The sequence below is a fragment of the Sporothrix schenckii genome (genome assembly GCF_000961545.1).
Source record: "Sporothrix schenckii 1099-18 chromosome Unknown Cont41, whole genome shotgun sequence".
In the NCBI taxonomy this organism is placed as follows: Eukaryota; Fungi; Ascomycota; class Sordariomycetes; order Ophiostomatales; family Ophiostomataceae; genus Sporothrix; species Sporothrix schenckii.
The window spans coordinates 2,697,923-2,715,067 of NW_015971142.1; the positions used below are offsets into that span (position 1 = coordinate 2,697,923).

Sequence of the window (17,145 nt, forward strand, 5' to 3'; positions counted from 1 at the left end):
CTTGTCCTGCAAGCCACCCGCCTGCCAAGTCGTACCTAGCGCTGTGCTTGTGCACATGGCGTCTGACACGCACCGCAGCCAGCATCGTTTAACATGCTCTCGTACTTGCAGACCATTGATGAACTATGCGACATGCAACGGCGATGTCCATCTACTTGCCTGCCCCAACAACACGGACCATCAAAGCGGACACAATAGTACCAAAGGACCATGACCGTCAAGGATCCACTTGGACTGTCTGCTTGCCGGCTGGGTTCACTCGTCTCTTGTTCTTGCAAGCTCCGTATCCTCTCCGTTCACCTCCGCCGTCCCCATTGCAGTCGGGTATACCGGCACACCGGGCCACAACCTGCTCACGTCACATCCTCACATCCCTGCCCACGCTGCCTGTCCAGCCTCTGTGCACTTGCAGTCTGGCTTATTTCCCCCACTGTCTCGATGCTTGATCCTGGGACCAGCATGCGACCGTCCTTGAGTCCGTTCTTGCGTTCTTGTGTCTGGCCATTTTTCTGCATCTTGCAGTCGACGCCGTCTCTTTTTTTCAGTAGATTTACTGCTTTAGCTTGCAGAGTTCCATTTTCTGTCTTACCTCGCTCTCCACGAATGACACGCGTTGTATTTGCATCCTGCTCTCCTCCAACCTAGCCTAGATGGCGAAGTTGTAACCGCAATGGCATACCGAGTGTCTTCGTTGGCGTTTTCGAGACTTTGTCTTGTTTTGACCATGTTTTTGGTGACGTATTTCCGTCCAGACTCCGTGCTGTCGTCGATTCTGTAAACACGTGGGCATCTGTCCCAACGTCTGTCCTTGCTTCCGCGGTCCTTTGACGCTATCATGACGCCGGGATGAGAGTCCGATTGTTGCTTGCGTAGATTTTTCAGCATCGGCAAATTCCCACCGTAGAATGCAACAGAGGGGCCCCAGTCGTCGTGTGATGTCAGGTCGACTACATACTCCGTATGCACACGCACCCAGGAATCAGGCAAGCGAGGCGGGTCAGTCAAGTGGCTCTCAAGGTTCCAGAGGGGCTGACCGAGATCGCAAGAGGACAAATGCAGGTTCGTTCTAGAAATCGAGGATGTGGGGGTTGACAGGCCGTCTGACAGTGTGTGCGGTTTGACGTCCGCCATTAAGGCCGACATGGCCTGCTCCCCCCCCCCGACTCCATTACATTTGCCCGCATAGATCGGCACTCCAAACAAATTGTCGGGACAAGGGACGAGCAGGAAGAAGAAAACCGAATAAAATGACAATCTGATAGACTGGCAACAACAACTTTAGAGTCCACCTGTGCAGACAACTATAAGACGGTACCCGGATCGCCACCTCGCCTCGCGACTGTCAGGCTCTCGTTCCTGGCCCAAGCTCCTGCCGATCTGCCATTGTTCGTGTGTTCGTCCCAAGCTTCGGATCACAACGTGCAGCGTCCTGTGCTTCGCCACCTCTCACCATGCCTCTCTCCGGCCCTTCCACCATGGCCAAGTTTGCGGCCGCGGCCCTCCTGGGTCTGGCGGCCACCGCCGACGCGGCCAAGTCCCTGAAGGACATCAAGCACGTCGTCATGATGATGATGGAGAACCGTTCGCTGCAGCATGTACGTCGCCCACTTGATAGCAACGACAAGACAGAGTGTGGCCACTAACATCGCATCACAGTACTTTGGCACCATGGCCGGTGTTCGCGGTTTTGCCGACCCCAACGTCCAGATCAACCCCACAAACAACCTTCCCATCTGGTACCAGTGAGTCTCTTGCCCGCTCGCCCTTGTCTCTCCTGCGCCGTTCGGCTCACCTCTCCAGACCCGTGAGCACCCTCACCGACAAGGCCGAGTACCTGCTCCCCTACTGGCTCAACTATGAGAACACCGAGGAGGGCTACAACAAGAGCCAGTGCCTCTGCGCCGGCGCCAACAACTGGATCCCCACGCACCAGGCCATGAACCACGGCGCCAACGACCAGTGGGCCGTCATCGACGACCCGCAGTCCTGGGGCTACTTCAAGCGCCAGGACATTGCGTACCACTTTGCCCTCGCCGAGTCGTACACGCTCGCCGACATGTACCACGCGGCCATCATGTCCAACACCGACCCCAACCGCTGGTACTGGCAGTCGGGCACCATCAACGTGCCCGGCGGCAAGACGCCGCTCGGCAGCGGCGGCGTCGTGCTCGACGACAACCAGAGCAACGGCTGCGTCGCCACCAACCTCGACTGCCTGCCGCTGCAGTGGCCCGCCTTTGCCCAAAAGCTCGACGAGGCCGGCGTCGACTGGCGCTCGTACCAGGAGTCGTACAACTGGGCCACCAACAACGGCCTCTTTTACTTTGAGGCCTTCCAGAACGCCCCCAAGAACTCGAGCCTCTACCAGCGCGGCCTCGCCTTTGACGGCGACAACTCGCTCGCCGCCTTCAAGGCCGCCGCCGCCAACGGCACCCTGCCCGAGGTCTCCTGGTGCTTCCCCCCCGGCAACCTCCAGGAGCACCCGCCCTACACGCCCCAGGACGGCTCCTGGTGGATCAACGAGATTGTCAACGCCACCCTCCACGGCCCCAACTACGAGGACACCGTCATCCTCCTGAACTGGGACGAGGCCGGCGGCTGGGGCGATGCCGTCCTGCCCGTCATTCCGCCCAACGGCACGGCCGGTGAGTCCATGTTGCTGTTGTCGTGTCTTGTCGTCGTTTGCAGAGTTGCCGTTTGTAGAGTTTCTGTTTTGTTTTGCTTTCTGTTGTTTTCATTGTTTCCGCTCTTTCCTTTCTTGGCTACACATGTGCACCTTCCCATAACATGTGACCCACTTTTCCGTCGTGATAGACTTCGGCAAAGAGTCTGGATCGCACCTTCCCAGTGCGCCTGTTGCCTCTGTCGTCTTTCCATATTGGCCAATGTTGCCTGCTGTCCTTTATGTGTCTCCCTCGTCGCGTCTCGCGTCTGTCTTGTTTTCTCCATCACCACACATCCACTCCATTGATCTACTCCACACATCCGCTCCATACACGACGACAACAAGTCGTCCATGGTTTTATTTGTGCCCTCGTCTTCGGACGAAAACGACGTGCTCCAGGGTGAAGTGACCCTTGGCGAGCCAGTGGCCGCATAGCATGTCCCTACTGTGTTTTCCTGCTTTTTCTGTTTGTTGGCTCATGTTGTGCTGTGCTGTCGTATTTTCGTTTTCTTTGCTCCTCTCTCGATCGCTGAGCCCTCCATTGCAATTGCTTTCCCCCTGATTACGACTGACTTTGTTTTGAATCGCAGGTGAATACTTTGAGGACCCCTACGGTACTCTGGGATACACCTGGTCCGGACCCGGTGTTCGCATTCCGCTCATCATGATCTCGCCGTACACCCGTGGCGGTCATGTCTTTACTGAGCGTGGTGACCACTCTTCGATCCTGTTGTTCCTCGAGGAGTGGCTGGCTGCCCGCGGCTACAAGGGCCTTGACACCAAGGACACCATGTCGGACTGGCGTCGCGAGCACGAGTCGAACCTCGTCAACGCTTTCGACTTTGAGAATGTGAGTTGATTTGTGTGGATGGTGACGTCCATGTTGAGGAGGCCCGCGTTGTCTGCTACGGATCCTCTGTTGACTAACACGACATTTCTCTCCCTTTGTCCCAGCCCGACTTCTCGATCCCTGACCTCCCGGTCCCAGAGACTCCGATCCAGGACAGTGAAGGCCACCTGCTGGGCCTGTACGCTGGCTACTGCTCCAAGGTGTTTGGCACGAGCTGCTCGAGCAGCGAGTACTACCTGCCGTACCCGTACGGCAACCAGACGGAGGAAGAGTCGCTGTACTTTGAGGACGGCTTCAAGGGCGTGCGCGGCTACCTGACGGAGGGCCGGTACCTTGTGTTTGAGAGCAACGGGTACGCGCTGACGACGGATGGCAACAGCAAGCAGTTCACGGCGAAGAAGGCGACGGCGGGCCACGAGAAGATCCAGCAGCGGTGGGTGCTGCACGCGCTGGAAGAGGAGGGCACGACGTTCCACATCCAGAGCGCGTCCAACAACTACTACATTTCGCAGCATTCGTCGCTGTCGATTTCGGAAAGCGGCGCCGAGGTGTACAACATCACCTACATGGGCAACAGCCAGTACAAGCTGCAGAAGGAGAACGGCGCCTACCTCAACATTGACAGCGACGGCAACCTGTCGTTCACGTCGACGCCGGTGGGCTACAACGTGTACAGTGTGACGTACCACTCGTAACGCGTGGTCAACTGCATGCTGCCCGGGGGCGTCAAATGAAGTCGAGAAGAACAAATGGGGCTGTGACAGGAAGACGGAGGGATACTGGAGGAGAGACTGTGTGAGACGGGGCAACCTGAAAGTACAAAGGAACATGGAAGCACCATAGCTGTAGTTGGATGCACACATAAATAAGATAATAATTCCTTTACGCCCGCCATAGTGATCATAGTGGTGATATCCGCCCATGGTATCCAATTCGTAATCATTACAAATACAAGTACAAGCCGTTCTCAGCCCACTCGACTTCCCAGGAACTGCTGTTGGCGTTGCTGCTCGACATCGTGCGCCCCGCTCGTGGCCATCCACAGACTGCCGGTGCGGCTGGCGCCGGGCGGGTTGGTGTTGACCGTATTGACGGTGTTGACCGTGTTGACCGCGGTCACGGGACTGCCGGTGCAGTTGGTGGTGGTGCCCGTCGCGTCGGCGGTACACGTCGCGTCGGCAGTACACGTCCGCGGCTCGACTTGGACATTGGACGTCTCGCGCATGAGGCTGTCGAAGAAGGCCATGTCGACGCCCTGGAAGGCCCACGGGTCGGCGGCGCCAATGATGCTGTGCTGCTGGGCGGTGTGGTGTGCGCTGTGGTGGTTGTGGTGGTTGTGGCTGTTGCTGTTGTTGTTGTTGCTGCTGCCGCTGCTGCCGCTGCCGTGGTTGTTGTTGTTGTTGGCAGTCGTGGTGTTGGCGGATGCACCATTTGGGTAGAGCAGGCCGACGGGCGGCTGGTTGGACGCCAATGCATCGGCGTCATTGAGACAGCCGGGGAAGGGTGGCGGCGTGTTGACGCCGACGTCCGGGACGAGGCCGAGATGTGTCGGGTGTTGTTGGGGGTGGACGGCGAGGGATTGCATCTGTTGTTGCTGCTGCTGCTGCTGCTGTTGCTGCTGCTGGCCGTCCGACATGAGCGGCACGAGCCGCGGAATGACCATGTCTTCGCCGTTGGCGGCAGGGAAGGCGGGCGAATCCTGCGGCGGGTGGGCTTCTTTGGTGATTTCGCCGTCGCGGGCAATGGTGATGAAGCCCACATAGGGCACGGAGATGCGGAGTTTGGCGGCGTGGTGGGCCTTGTCGGGTCCGTTCGCAGCGGCGCCGGTGGCTTCGTCGCCGGCGCGGTCGGGCGCCAGCCCCAGCCCACCAGAACCGTCCGCAAACGTGCCCAGCAGGCCGCCGCGGCCGGTGCGGTGGCACAAGGACTCGAGGGCGCGGCTGGAGCCCATGGCGGTGTCGGCCTCAATGTCCATGAGCTGGCGCAGCAGGTCGACGCTCGTCTCGCTGATGGTGTCCTCCTCGTTGAGCCGGGCGACGAGGTCCATGCTGTCCAGGGCCTCCTCCATCATGGCGCGGTCGGACAGGCGCTGGTGGGCCAGGACGTTGCTCGCGGGGCCGTGCTGGGCGGTGTGGCGGTGACCGTCGATGTGGACGAGGATGAGGGTGAGCGAGGCCATGAGGGCAAAGAACTCGAGCAGGCGGCAGCAGCAGGCGGACTGGTTGAAGCTGCGGAACAGGACGTAGCGGCTGAGGACCTCGCGCGAGGCGCCGACGGACGCGACGCGGCTGTACTCGAGGCGGCGCTGGTCGGCGGCGGACAGCGGCACGGAGGACGAGGGCGGGTGCAGCATGTAGGGCAGGTGCAGCTGGTTGAGGATGTTGTAGTACAGGACCTGGTTGGTGAGGCGGATCATCTCCCAGACGCTCTGCTCGTGGTCGCCCGGCGGGACGGCGGCCAGGTTGGGCGCGAGCCACCAGCGGCTGGGCAGGGTGGCGGCGATGCGCTGCATTTCGCGGTCGATCTGCTCGGTGATGGAGTGGTCGTCGAAGCGGTGGCCGCGGTCGTTGCGGTCCAAGATGTAGCTGGTGATCATGCTCAGCTTCTGCTCGAGCTGGCCCATGGGCGTGTCGTTGCGCAGCATCTCGTTGGAGGCAATGGGCGCCTCGAAGGCGGCCTGCGGCAGGCCCAGCAGCAGACACAGGAAGCGCTCGGCCGACAGGATGCGGTACCACAGGAACTGCGGGTCCAGGCTGTGCGTGCCGGTCAATGACGCGGAGAGCGACGACGGCATGGACGACGCCGACGACTTGGACGAGGCGGCCGCCACGGTGACCGAGGACGCCGGGTTGCGGTGCGGCCGGCGCGGGATGCACATCAGCTGGGCGAGCGACAGCGCGCGGCGCCACGTCAGCCAGGCGCGGCGCAGACGGCCCGCGTTGCCGCGGTACATGGCCTCGAGCATGATGCACTCGAGGCCGTCGAGCGTGTCGAGCGTGTCGATGAGCTCGTCGTTGGCGTTGACGAGGCGCGCGGCCGTGTCGCCCAGGCGCGTGATGATGCTGCGCACGGGTTCGGCGAGGTGGCCATCCTCGAGCCCCTTCTGGGCCAGCGGGTCCGAGTTCTGCAGCACCATGGCGATCAGCAGCATCTGGCGCGCAATGACGACCGGGTGCGTCTGCGGCGTGTGGCGGCTGCGCAGCTCGGTGGTGGGCCAGAAGCCCGTCTTCTGGATGTCCTGCTGCGAGCGCACGACGATCTGGTAGTAGTTGTAGCCGGTGTGGCCGTAGGCCGCGATGAGGTCGAGGTCGTGGGGCGCGGGGAGCGCGGCGAGGAGGGCGGCGGAGATGTCGGCGAGGGCGAGGCCGCCAGCGGCGCCGGTGGCGGAGGCGCCCTTGGCGGACGACGTGTCGCTGGCCGGCGTGTGCATGTTGCTGACGGCCGTCGCCGACGACGAGGAATACGACGACGTCGACGTGGCCATTGTGGCTGTGTCCGGGGAGCCGTCCCGGCTCGGGCGATGGTTCGGATGTGGTGGGAGTTGGGGGAGTTGGGGCACGTGCTGGGATGCCGGGCTCTGCCCGTTGGCCGACTGCTGGGACTGATGCACCAGCTGCTGGATCATGGCCTCGACGCGCACGATGCGGTCGCCGACCAGGCGGCTCTTGACGGCCGGCGTCGTCGGGTCCTCGGGGAACTCCTGGCTGACACACGGCAGACAGCGCTTGGCGCAGCCGATGCAGACGGTGTCGCCGGCGTTGGCAAAGGTGCACCGGACCTTGCGTCGCTTGCACTCCCAGCAGGTGTGCGTGCCCTTGCGGACCTTGCGGCGCTTGGGCTCGGGGCTGTCAGCGGATGCGGATGCGGCCGTGGTGCCGCTGGCCACTGTGGACGGGGGCGCAGGCGGCGACGACGACGTGGGCCTGTCCTCCATGGTGGGTGAAGGGGAAGGGGATGGGGAAGAGTGGATCGGAGTGGCCAGCAATGCGAGACGGCGGTCGGTGCGACGGGTGAGCGAGGAGATGCAGGATGATAGCAAGGGTGATTAAAAATACGAACAAAAAGACAAAAGGCCGGCGCAAGAGCAAGGGATGTGTTGTATATTTCGTATTGGATGATGTGAGACGGGCTCGGCTTGTCTTGTCAGCGTACATGTATGAGACGCTCAGCGGCCATATGACCAGACGGCACGATGCAGCGGTCGTCCAAGACCGCCTTGCAGCTCGGATGACGTGAGCAGAATAGAGAGACGATCATATAACGACAAATCGAGCACAATCAACGGCGGTCGAAGAGTCAAAATTGGCCGTACAGTGATGTACTTTGTCGATGTCTGTGTAGAGCAGGCCGCCGTCTGTCATATGTGTCCGACGGGCCAGTTGTCGCACTCAGTCGCACTCAGCACTCACACTCGCCGTGTCGAATCGTGGGTCTGCCGTCTGAAGTTTCAAAAGCCTCCAGCTTCAAAAGTCTCCAGCTTCACGGACTTGTTTATTTTGTCTCCGTTGCGAGATTGCGTGTTAGTCGGCGTCGTCTTGCCGTCTGGAGCCCTGCGCCTTGCGTCTTGCTGCCTTCGTTATGCCGTCGGTCCTTACACAGCGTAGCATGCGTGTTCGCCCGAGTCCACTGGGTTCGGACAAAGTAAAGTAGTCAAAATAGAGCGTAGCGACGGACGACGTCGTACGGAGTCCGTTGGAAGAGACGTTGTGGATGCAACCCGTTGCGGATTGGCTGATTAATGAGGCGCCAGGAAGGTGCGACGGCAGGCAGCGTGCTGTCCAGAACGGGCAGTCGTTCGCCCGAACCAGAGAAGGCACGACCCACAAGTATGTAAGCAGGCTGGGCGGCCGGCCGTGTTTGATTCGCCTCTTTTCGCATTTTTTTCGCCGAACGGCGGACAAAGAATGGTGGACGCAAATAAGATAGTGCACTCGGAAGGTCCCAACCTCGACACAACTCCGACGAGGGCTGGCCCAAGGCGAAACGCTACAGTAAGCTACAGCGGTTAAAAACTGGCGAATCCTGCCCTACGACCTCGCTCGGCTAGGCCTGGCCCCCAATGCACCCGTCCTCCATCCACTACAGACACTCGCTGGCCAGGCCCGTCTTGCGCGCCATTCCATGCCAATTCCGTGGCCCGGCCGGTCAATTCCAAAACGGGGGTCAGAGAGTGTAAGCGTGTATGATCTAAGATGGGCTCGGGCATGGGTGTCCGAGCCACTGGTGTGGTTGGTGGGCGTGTACTTGGCAGGGCGTGTACCTGGCAGGGCGTGTATTGTGTATTGAGTGTTGAATGTTGAGTGTCGAGTTGTGTCTTTTTGATTGTGCCCCTGGAGATAAGATGATGTTGTAGTGTATGTTGTACGTCGAACGGCAAAAAGGATGGCAAGCCGGGCAGCCAAGATGGCTCAATGTCCAGATGGGGCAGAAGCCCGGATCCCACAGACGGGCTGGTGCATTCAAAGCACAACGTAAGATGCACAAGTGAGACGATGCTCACCAGCCTATCTCAGTCATCCGCCAGGCAAGCGTGTTTGGACGGAGCGTACGGGGTTCTCAACAGCCCGCGCCCATAACTCGACTGAGGCTACACGGCTGTTGCTCGATGTCGGTGGGCATAAGACCACTGCATGCCATGCTCCATGCTCCGTGGATTCTCCATTCTCCCGCAAATATGGTGAAGCGTTACAACGTACAAAGTATGCTTTTTGGTCGTGTGGTGGCGCCAGCGAGAAACGAAGCAATAAGACGGAGGACATGGAGAGTCCGAGTCACACCCAAGCTGACAGGCAAAATGTGTAGACACGATGTAAAGCAACAACATGGTAGCCGGGAGTCGGCAGCAAGGAGGCACCAGGCCGTATAGTCGTGCTGGATCATGATAATGGCTTTTGCAGGCGAGCGATACCATTCTGATGCGATGCCATCGAGACAGACTCGACCAAGACACATCGTCAACATCTTCACAGCATGGACACGACAGGCTTCGTATTTTCTGTCCTTGGCGTCGCTTCTCGCTTCCCGTTTTCCCAACCAACTTCCCTCTTCACCCTGGACAAGTGCTGACGGACATAAGGTGAGATGCCCCGTGCCAAAGCCCGGCTTTCGGCCAATGGTGTCCGGGTGCCTCGCTGTGCCAGCGTCAGCACAGTCGAAATGGGTCGACTGTCCACCATCAGACGTGTGAGACTGCTCAGGAGGCCTTTTTGTAGGTGTCACACGCGTGTAGAACTGTTATTGGGTAGAGGGTGATCAAGGCCTAATATCCAACCGTCAGTGTCGCAGTGTCTGACTCCATCTCGACAAACGACTGTATCACATCAGCAGGAGCATGAATATTAGCAAGCAGCGAAATGTCGTCTCCACAACGAGTTCACTGCCAACAAAACGCTGCAAGGAAATGAAGGTTTCAAAATGGCATGGTAGTTGTTATTGTCTAATCTGAAAATCTTCAATAAAACAGGAAACAATGATGAGGAAACATGGTAGCCAAAAACGCCTGCCAGGATGTTTTTATAATCAGTCTATAGTTGGTACTTGAGAGGTAAAACGAGTGAATGGTGAATAGCCGCCCCATCGTCTTCCCTATTATGTCGCTGGCGATAAAATGCAAAACCCAAAATCCTATGTAAACAAGAGCTGTCTAAAGACAACCAAGCACAGTATAAACAAAAAATGCCGGTGTTGGAAACAAAAGGAAAAGGAGAACAAAGGGAAAAAGAACAAGAATTAGGGAATAATAAGGTAGAAGGACACGCTTAAAACGCGAAATAGATTATTGTAGAGAAGGTATATTGAGACGATGAAAATGCCAGAAACCATGACCGGTAAACCAGACGCCAGGCAGGTGTTGTAAAAAGTGAAAAAAAAAAAGCGTCGACCTCTTCTTCCGCTCTACGCAGCACCGGCGTTCATCAGGGCATCCGGGTTGATGCGCTTCCAGTTGCTGGCCAGACTGACCACGAAGGCCGAGCCCACACCGGCAATGGCAATGGCAAAGGAGATCTTGAGACCGGACATGTACGCCCGGAGCACACCGGGCAGCACGTCCGGCGGGAAGGTGGACCACAGCTCAGTGGCGCCCGTGGCAATGACCTGCATGGGGTTGACGGTCGGCGCGTACTTGGGCAGCTCGTTGACCATGTGGTTGACAAAGGCGGACTGGGCGGCCGACAGCATAAAGGCGCCGCCAATGGTCTGGAAGAACATGATGAGGGCGGTCGTGGGCGCCAGGTCTTCGTTCTTGGCGGTCGCCTGGCCGTAGATCATGGGGATCTGGAAGGTGTAGCCGAAGCCGAGGCCGGCGAGGACCTGGTAGCCGATCCACTTGCCGCTGCCGGTGCCAATGTCCAGGGTGTACAGCAGGCCCGTGCCGACGACGGCGATGGCGGTCATGGGCGGCAGGAAGGGCGTGGCGATTCCCGTCTTGGAGATGATGCCGCCCGACAGAATGGTGCCGATGGTGACGGCGATAATCAGCGGCAGGTTGCGCACGCCAGAGGCCGTGGGGCTGACGTTGTCGATGCTCTGGAAGTAGATGGGCAGGTAGTAGATGAGGGTGAAGTAGGACGAGGCGAAGAAGAAGGCGAAGACGGCATTGGGCCACACGTTGCGGCTGGCGACGAGGCGCGGCACAATCATGGCGCGCTCGCCGTTGTAGCGCTCCCAGAAAGCAAAGATGACGGTAATGACGACAAAGGCGACGAGCGGGCCGATGACCTTGCCCGAGTTCCAAGGCGCCGTCTGGCCGCCGTACTGCAGCGCCAGGATGTACGAGATGACGCCGCCCATGACCAGCACCGTGCCGACGGGGTCCATCTGCAGCAGCTTCTCACGCATGGGCGCCTCGACGGGCTTGGCGCGCGCGGGCGTCGTGAACAGGAACAGGATGATCAGGCCCGAGATGCCGCCAATGGGCAGGTTGATGTAGAAGCACCAGCGCCACGTGACCTTGTCGGTGAAGGCGCCGCCAATCAGGGGACCGATGACCGAGGCAATGCCGTAGGCGCCGCCGATGAGGCCGGTGAACATGGCGCGCTTACGGGGCGGGGCCGTCACGGCAATGACGGTGTACGAGCCGGAGCCGATGCCCGCAGCGCCGAGGCCAGCAATGGCACGGCCGATAATAAGAGCCTTGGAGTTGGGCGCCACACCGCAGATCAGCGAGCCCAGCTCAAAGATGGCAATGGACGCGAGGTACGTGTACTTGAGCGAGAAGTACTTGAAGGCCTTGCCCCACGTGGACTGGAAACCACCGACCGTCAGGAAGAAGGCAGAGCCGTACCAGGCCACGTCGCCGAGGCCGTGGAACTGGTCCGTGATCTTGGGAATCGCAGTAGCAACAATGGTCTATTGGTCAGTAAAGCTCAGAAAAAAAAGGAGGTAATAGAAATATAAAAAAAAAAAAAGAAATAAAAAGAGGGCTAGATCCAGGTGGCCGCTTACAAAGTCCAGAGACATGAGGAAAATACTCAGAGCAAGAGCGAGGACGATGAAGCCCAACTTGGCGCCGTGCGGGTAGTCGTCGTCTTCGTCGCTGTTGGCGGCGGCCTGCGCCTCCTTGGTCTCGGCCGTCGCCTCAACGTCGACGTCACCGCTGTCGCCGCGGCGGTCCTTTTCGAGATCCGTCACGTCGCCCTGCTCGACGTCCGTCTTCTCTGCGTCGACCGACGTGTACGAAGCCTGTGATGAGGCAATCTGGTTGGCGCTGTGCGCCGTGGCCGGCACGGCCAAGGCACTGGATGGTGAAGACATGGCGTGGGTGTAGCTGATCCTGGTGTCGATGTTGTGTTGTCGTGCTGTTGTGTTGTTGTGTTGTGCTGGCAATGTTGATGTCGACCTGGCCTGTTGATAACAAGATAAGATGGCAAAGATCAAAAGACCAAAGATCAAATGTGAACAGATCGAATCAAGGTTGGCTTGGGAAAGAAAAGGAACGGAAAACGAAAATACACGATCGATCCCAACGGGACATGGGGACACAGATATATATGTAAATTCCTTTAGGATGCTTGACCGTTGAAACAAAAATACAAAAAAGAACAATAAGAGTAATAAAATCACTCCAGGGGGCGCTGTCCTATTCTTTGGATTTCCAAATGAGAGAAAATGAGCAAAGCACGGAGAAAGACACAACATAACGCCATAGCAAAAGGGGACATATTGGACACGCCCCCCCCCCCCGTTTAACATCCATCAATCTCACGCCTCAACCGGACGAAAAAGGGATCCGAAAAAACCAAGACAGCTACGGTCCACTTTGTAGAGATATCTGACAATGACAAACACGGGGCCAGCATGACAAAAGGATTGAGATGTAAAGGAGCTTGGACGGTTGTGCCGTAAGGCGTCAGCAGCGGCCGCCAAAGGAGACAGAAAAAGCAGCAACGGTCTAGTAAAATCCGAATCGACGGCCGAAGGAGGCGACAAAGAACGGGGGCGTGCTGGTCTGTTGGTCTATTTTCACGCCCGCCGGCCCAGTATTCTTATGTTCTTGTGTAAGCATGTCTGGAAAGGAGGCGAAAGGCAGCAGAATTGCGACGGCGTGCACGCACGGGTCGGTGAGATTGACTTTCGCGGCCTTGTCAGCAAAACGAGAGCGTCAGAGAACCCACAGCAGTCCACAGTCACTTTGGCAATCCACAGTTTGCCGGAGCAATTTACTCATTCTGAGCCAATCCAACACGCTGGACCACGCAGACCAGACAAACCACTGCCATTCGCGTGCCCCGACGCGCCCAGACTCGCAAGGCAGAGGGACCCACTGACGTGGATACCTGGTTGGTTGGCGGGTCGAGTTGAAAAGTTAGAGAGTTGACAGGTCAGAGAGTTGAAAAGTCAAAGGGCGGACGTCCAGAGAAGACATCGTACAACATACAAAATACTGCGGAGAACTCTCCGTACGCGACAGGGCTGTGAATCCAGGCCACTCAAGGAGGGCAATCACGACAAAGGGCGTCATCACATGAACGCAAAAGACAACCCATACGTCAGAGCCTTGGCTACCGAATAGGAAGATGCCGTATCGTAATTACGCCCTGTTTACAACATACAGCATAATCTTACAAAATACAGCACACAGCTTGGCCCTGCGGATGTACGGAGTATGGTGGACTTAACCATCGTCGCCTGTACTGTGGCCATGCACATTAAGTAAGATACACGTAGTCATGCCCAGGAGGATCAAAGCCCAAGGCGATAAGCCCCTTTGCCGGTCGGAGAAAAGCCTTAAAACCATGTAACAGAGATTTGCCCCGTCCCACGTTTTGTTGCTTTTTTTGTTGTTTTATCTATTCCTCCGATCCTGACCAATGCGGCGGCGTGGGTGGGCTCCGTTCGGTGGATGGCATGCGCTAGCACCAGCACTAGCACGCTGAAATTATGTCAGAGGAATGGACCCAATCCCTGGGCGACCATAGCGACGGGGCCCCTAGAAACCCGCTCCGGGGCGTTGTCTCAAACGTACAAATATGCTTGCAGTCTCTCGACCCGAACTTACGGCCGAAACAGGTTCCTTGCTGCGTTCCACTGTAGGCAGCCCTGCAAAAATGATGACAGATCAAAGTCGGCGAAAAACGAGCCCCGTAACACCGCCCAATTGTCATTGTCCATTGTCCTTTTTTTTTCTTTGTTCGTAGCCCTAGACACCAGAGTCATTCTCTGGATGACTGTCGCTCATTTTCCCTTTTCTCGACTCTTCTCACGCGCCTTCGTGTTTGTCTGACGGATTGCAGATGACGGATGACAGACGGCAATACGGGAGTAGACAGGTGACGGACGATCGCAGCTGTTCTGAAAGGCGAAGAAAGCACAATGGAGTCAGGCATCGGCAGTGCCTGTCTATGCTGTTGTCCATGTATTCACGATATGCCTCAGCCTTGACCCTCGCGCGTCGCAGTCTTTGACTCCCGTACTCCGTTATTGTCGGCTGGCTCACAGCTCCAGCCCGTGTTGGCGTCTGCAGGGTCCTTTTGCCGTCGGCGGAGACATTTGTTGGCACGTCGTTAAAGTCTCCGGTGTTAGCCAAACTCCGCGTCAGCATGTCATCACAGTTATGCACATGTTTGTTTGTTAGCATGTTGGCATGTTAGCATGTTGGCATGTTAGCCTCGTTCGTTATTGTTAGTCTTGCTCGGGCAGTTTGGCCTGTGTCTCAACTTCTTTGTACAAAGTATTGTTGTCTCGTATCGTTTGTCAGTCGTGTTCTTCTACGGTTTTCTTTCGTTCCGTTACCACCCTTTTCCCTTCAGACTTTCCGTTGTCCAGCGGCAAAGCGACGAACCAGTGCCCCAGCAACTTGAGCCTTTTCCATTCTACAAGCAAGCTTCTCTTGTTCGCCTCTTCCCATTTGTTCGCTTGCAATCTAGCGTCAGGTCCCGCCCGTGCACGCTCCCATCAAACGCCAAAAACGCCATAACACGTTATTTTTTTCCTCTTTGCCTCCATGGTCTTCACCGGTACATAACCTACTCGCCTGTACGAAATACAATATACTATGAGATAAAAGACCAGAACGCGTTAGACGGTGGAGAGGAGGGGCGTGTTGCTATCGGCGAGTTTCTGTTTTTGGTCCTGTTTTGTTCGGTCTTTTCTCATTATGAGTTCATCCGCACTTGTCCCCAAACACCATAACCTATGACTCCTCTGCCGGCCAGGCTTTGTAGTTGATTCCCGGCGGCGGACGAAGGAACGGGAGAAATGAAAGGGACGAGGCTGCATGAAGACGCTAGAAGTTTCTGTGACCACCAAATCTACAATGGTCATCGGCCTTGGGGTTGAGCGTAAACAATGTGCGTAAATACGGTGGGGGACAAACACAAAAACACAGGCACCTAGAAAGCCACCCGAGAAAAATGTGAAACAGCTTACCAGGGACTCCCAACAGAGATGCTCCATACAAAACGGGCATTGAACCCCGTGAACGAATACCTGGCCAGACGCACGGTGTCGCTTCTGGGCCATCGTAATCGGTTGCCGTTCCGTCCTACACACCACGGCTCTTCTTGCACATGGATCCACTGCAGCCCTTTCGTATTCGGGTAGAAGAGAATCAGAAAGCTGCAGTCCGACCCGAGGACGGCTGCACTGCTGGGCCAAGAAGCTTGCAATTGCATGGGCCGGTAATTACGCCGCGTTCGTTTTCGTGCTGGCGTAGCTTACGGGGCAAAGGACGGTTGCAATCGGGATTTGGGGCTGCAAAGACACACACCTTCACCGTCTGCACCCGATGTAAGATACACAGAGACCGATCTGCTGGATAAAACGAAAAGGCGATAAACGACAAAGACTGGCTCGACTTTGAGGCTGGTCAGATGCGGGAAGGCCCGAAGGCACGTTACTTTATGTGTACAACAAAGTAGGCTTTTTGAAAGAATTGTGTAGTAATGGGGGTCGGAGAATGAGGTACATTCCATGTATTCCTATATCTTGATTTTATTAGTATGATTTAGCCTTGAAGGTCTTGTATCTTTTCATATGACTTTACTGTTTTCATGTTCAGAGTTATCATCTGATGGGTTTTGTTCATCTCCTCTAAAAAAAAAATCTCTTTTCTTCTTCTTTCTCTCTCTCTCTCTTTCTTTCTTTCTTTCTTTTTTTTTCTAAAAAAAAAAACTATGATTCATAGGAGCAAGAACAAATAAATCACCATTTCATTTGACAGAAAATACCATGAATTTTGCGTAGGGTATACTATTTTTTTTCTTCATACGTTTTAGCAAATGTGCTTCAACACACCGTCGCATCACTATAGCATCACCACAGCCGCCCTTATCCCACCATCCAATCATCCTCCTCTCAAAATGGCGACGGTCCCTTCACCAGCACAACTCGGTAGCCGTCCGGGTCCTCAAAGGTCTTACCGCACGCATCCCAATACGGGTTGAAGGCCGGGACGGGCGGGAAGCCGGCCGCCGTCAAGCGCGCCACGGCCGTGTCAAACACCGCCGCGTCGGCCAGGTAAAAGACGAGCAGGTTGTCCTGGGTGGGCGCGCGGCCGGCGTCGTGGCCCGCTTTGGCTGTGAACTCGAGGTGGTAGCCCGCCTGCGCCAGGCCCAGCATCACGCCGTCAAACCCGTCGTGCCCATTGAAGCGGAAGAGCTCAGAGAAGCCCAGGCCGTCGACGTAGAACGGCAGCAGGGCGTGGATGTCGTTGGTGGGCCGCGCGATGCGGACATGCGCGGATGCGAGGGCCATTGTCGGTTGGGGGAGGGCGCGCAGGCAATGTCAAGGCTGACGCTGATGTTCGGTCAAGAGGTTTAGGGCGCGGTGTAGGGTTTTTGTAGAATGCGAATACGGAATACGGACAACATGCGCTGTTGCGTTATGTGGATGCGGGGACGACCGGCCGTTCCAACAAGGTTTCTCGCATTCGGCTTCGCTTCGGAATACGACGTCTCGGCGGCAGATGCCAAAGGGCGCGACCGGCCGCTTAGAGCCTTTCCCCAAAATGGCCAGTGGGGGGAACGCCTTTGGTGCGACAGCCACCCAGCAGCGCAATTCTCCCAGCGTGTAGTATGTGTCGTTCAAGGATGCCGGCATCACGATCGTGCGCGCTTCGATGCAATTGGCATCAACATGTAGAATAGAAAATCATTCGCTATGCAAGTATGGTGGCACCGCCTGCATTGGC

At 57.0% G+C, this 17,145-nt stretch overlaps 8 protein-coding genes across 8 annotated transcripts; 3 read left to right on the forward strand and 5 right to left on the reverse strand.

Annotated features, from left to right (window-relative positions):
- Window positions 1-353: 353 nt before the first annotated feature.
- Window positions 354-1,131, reverse strand: SPSK_07905 (uncharacterized protein; the record flags this gene model as incomplete). Its single annotated transcript, XM_016734558.1, has 2 exons — window positions 354-534; window positions 590-1,131. The coding sequence occupies 2 exons, from the start codon at window positions 1,129-1,131 to the stop codon at window positions 354-356; spliced, it is 723 nt and encodes a 240-aa protein (XP_016591213.1).
- A 320-nt stretch (window positions 1,132-1,451) lies between these two features.
- Window positions 1,452-4,210, forward strand: SPSK_07019 (phospholipase C; the record flags this gene model as incomplete). The annotated part of the gene is made up of 5 exons (XM_016733689.1): window positions 1,452-1,595; window positions 1,657-1,742; window positions 1,801-2,645; window positions 3,256-3,515; window positions 3,620-4,210. 5 exons carry the CDS (start codon window positions 1,452-1,454, stop codon window positions 4,208-4,210), a joined length of 1,926 nt encoding a protein of 641 aa, XP_016591214.1.
- Window positions 4,211-4,482: 272 nt separating this feature from the next.
- Window positions 4,483-7,449, reverse strand: SPSK_06988 (Zn(II)2Cys6 transcription factor; the record flags this gene model as incomplete). The annotated part of the gene is made up of 1 exon (XM_016733658.1): window positions 4,483-7,449. The coding sequence occupies one exon, from the start codon at window positions 7,447-7,449 to the stop codon at window positions 4,483-4,485; it is 2,967 nt and encodes a 988-aa protein (XP_016591215.1).
- Window positions 7,450-8,918: 1,469 nt separating this feature from the next.
- SPSK_08116 (uncharacterized protein) lies at window positions 8,919-9,317 on the forward strand (the record flags this gene model as incomplete). Its single annotated transcript, XM_016734759.1, has 2 exons — window positions 8,919-8,986; window positions 9,029-9,317. The coding sequence occupies 2 exons, from the start codon at window positions 8,919-8,921 to the stop codon at window positions 9,315-9,317; spliced, it is 357 nt and encodes a 118-aa protein (XP_016591216.1).
- Window positions 9,318-9,399: 82 nt separating this feature from the next.
- On the forward strand, window positions 9,400-9,702 carry SPSK_08173 (uncharacterized protein; the record flags this gene model as incomplete). Its single annotated transcript, XM_016734811.1, has 1 exon — window positions 9,400-9,702. One exon carries the CDS (start codon window positions 9,400-9,402, stop codon window positions 9,700-9,702), a length of 303 nt encoding a protein of 100 aa, XP_016591217.1.
- A 707-nt stretch (window positions 9,703-10,409) lies between these two features.
- SPSK_07280 (efflux pump antibiotic resistance protein) lies at window positions 10,410-12,269 on the reverse strand (the record flags this gene model as incomplete). The annotated part of the gene is made up of 2 exons (XM_016733944.1): window positions 10,410-11,864; window positions 11,961-12,269. The coding sequence occupies 2 exons, from the start codon at window positions 12,267-12,269 to the stop codon at window positions 10,410-10,412; spliced, it is 1,764 nt and encodes a 587-aa protein (XP_016591218.1).
- A 4,041-nt stretch (window positions 12,270-16,310) lies between these two features.
- On the reverse strand, window positions 16,311-16,709 carry SPSK_08117 (prolyl oligopeptidase; the record flags this gene model as incomplete). Its single annotated transcript, XM_016734760.1, has 1 exon — window positions 16,311-16,709. One exon carries the CDS (start codon window positions 16,707-16,709, stop codon window positions 16,311-16,313), a length of 399 nt encoding a protein of 132 aa, XP_016591219.1.
- Window positions 16,710-16,739: 30 nt separating this feature from the next.
- Window positions 16,740-17,054, reverse strand: SPSK_10815 (uncharacterized protein; the record flags this gene model as incomplete). Its single annotated transcript, XM_016737083.1, has 1 exon — window positions 16,740-17,054. The coding sequence occupies one exon, from the start codon at window positions 17,052-17,054 to the stop codon at window positions 16,740-16,742; it is 315 nt and encodes a 104-aa protein (XP_016591220.1).
- Window positions 17,055-17,145: the final 91 nt, after the last annotated feature.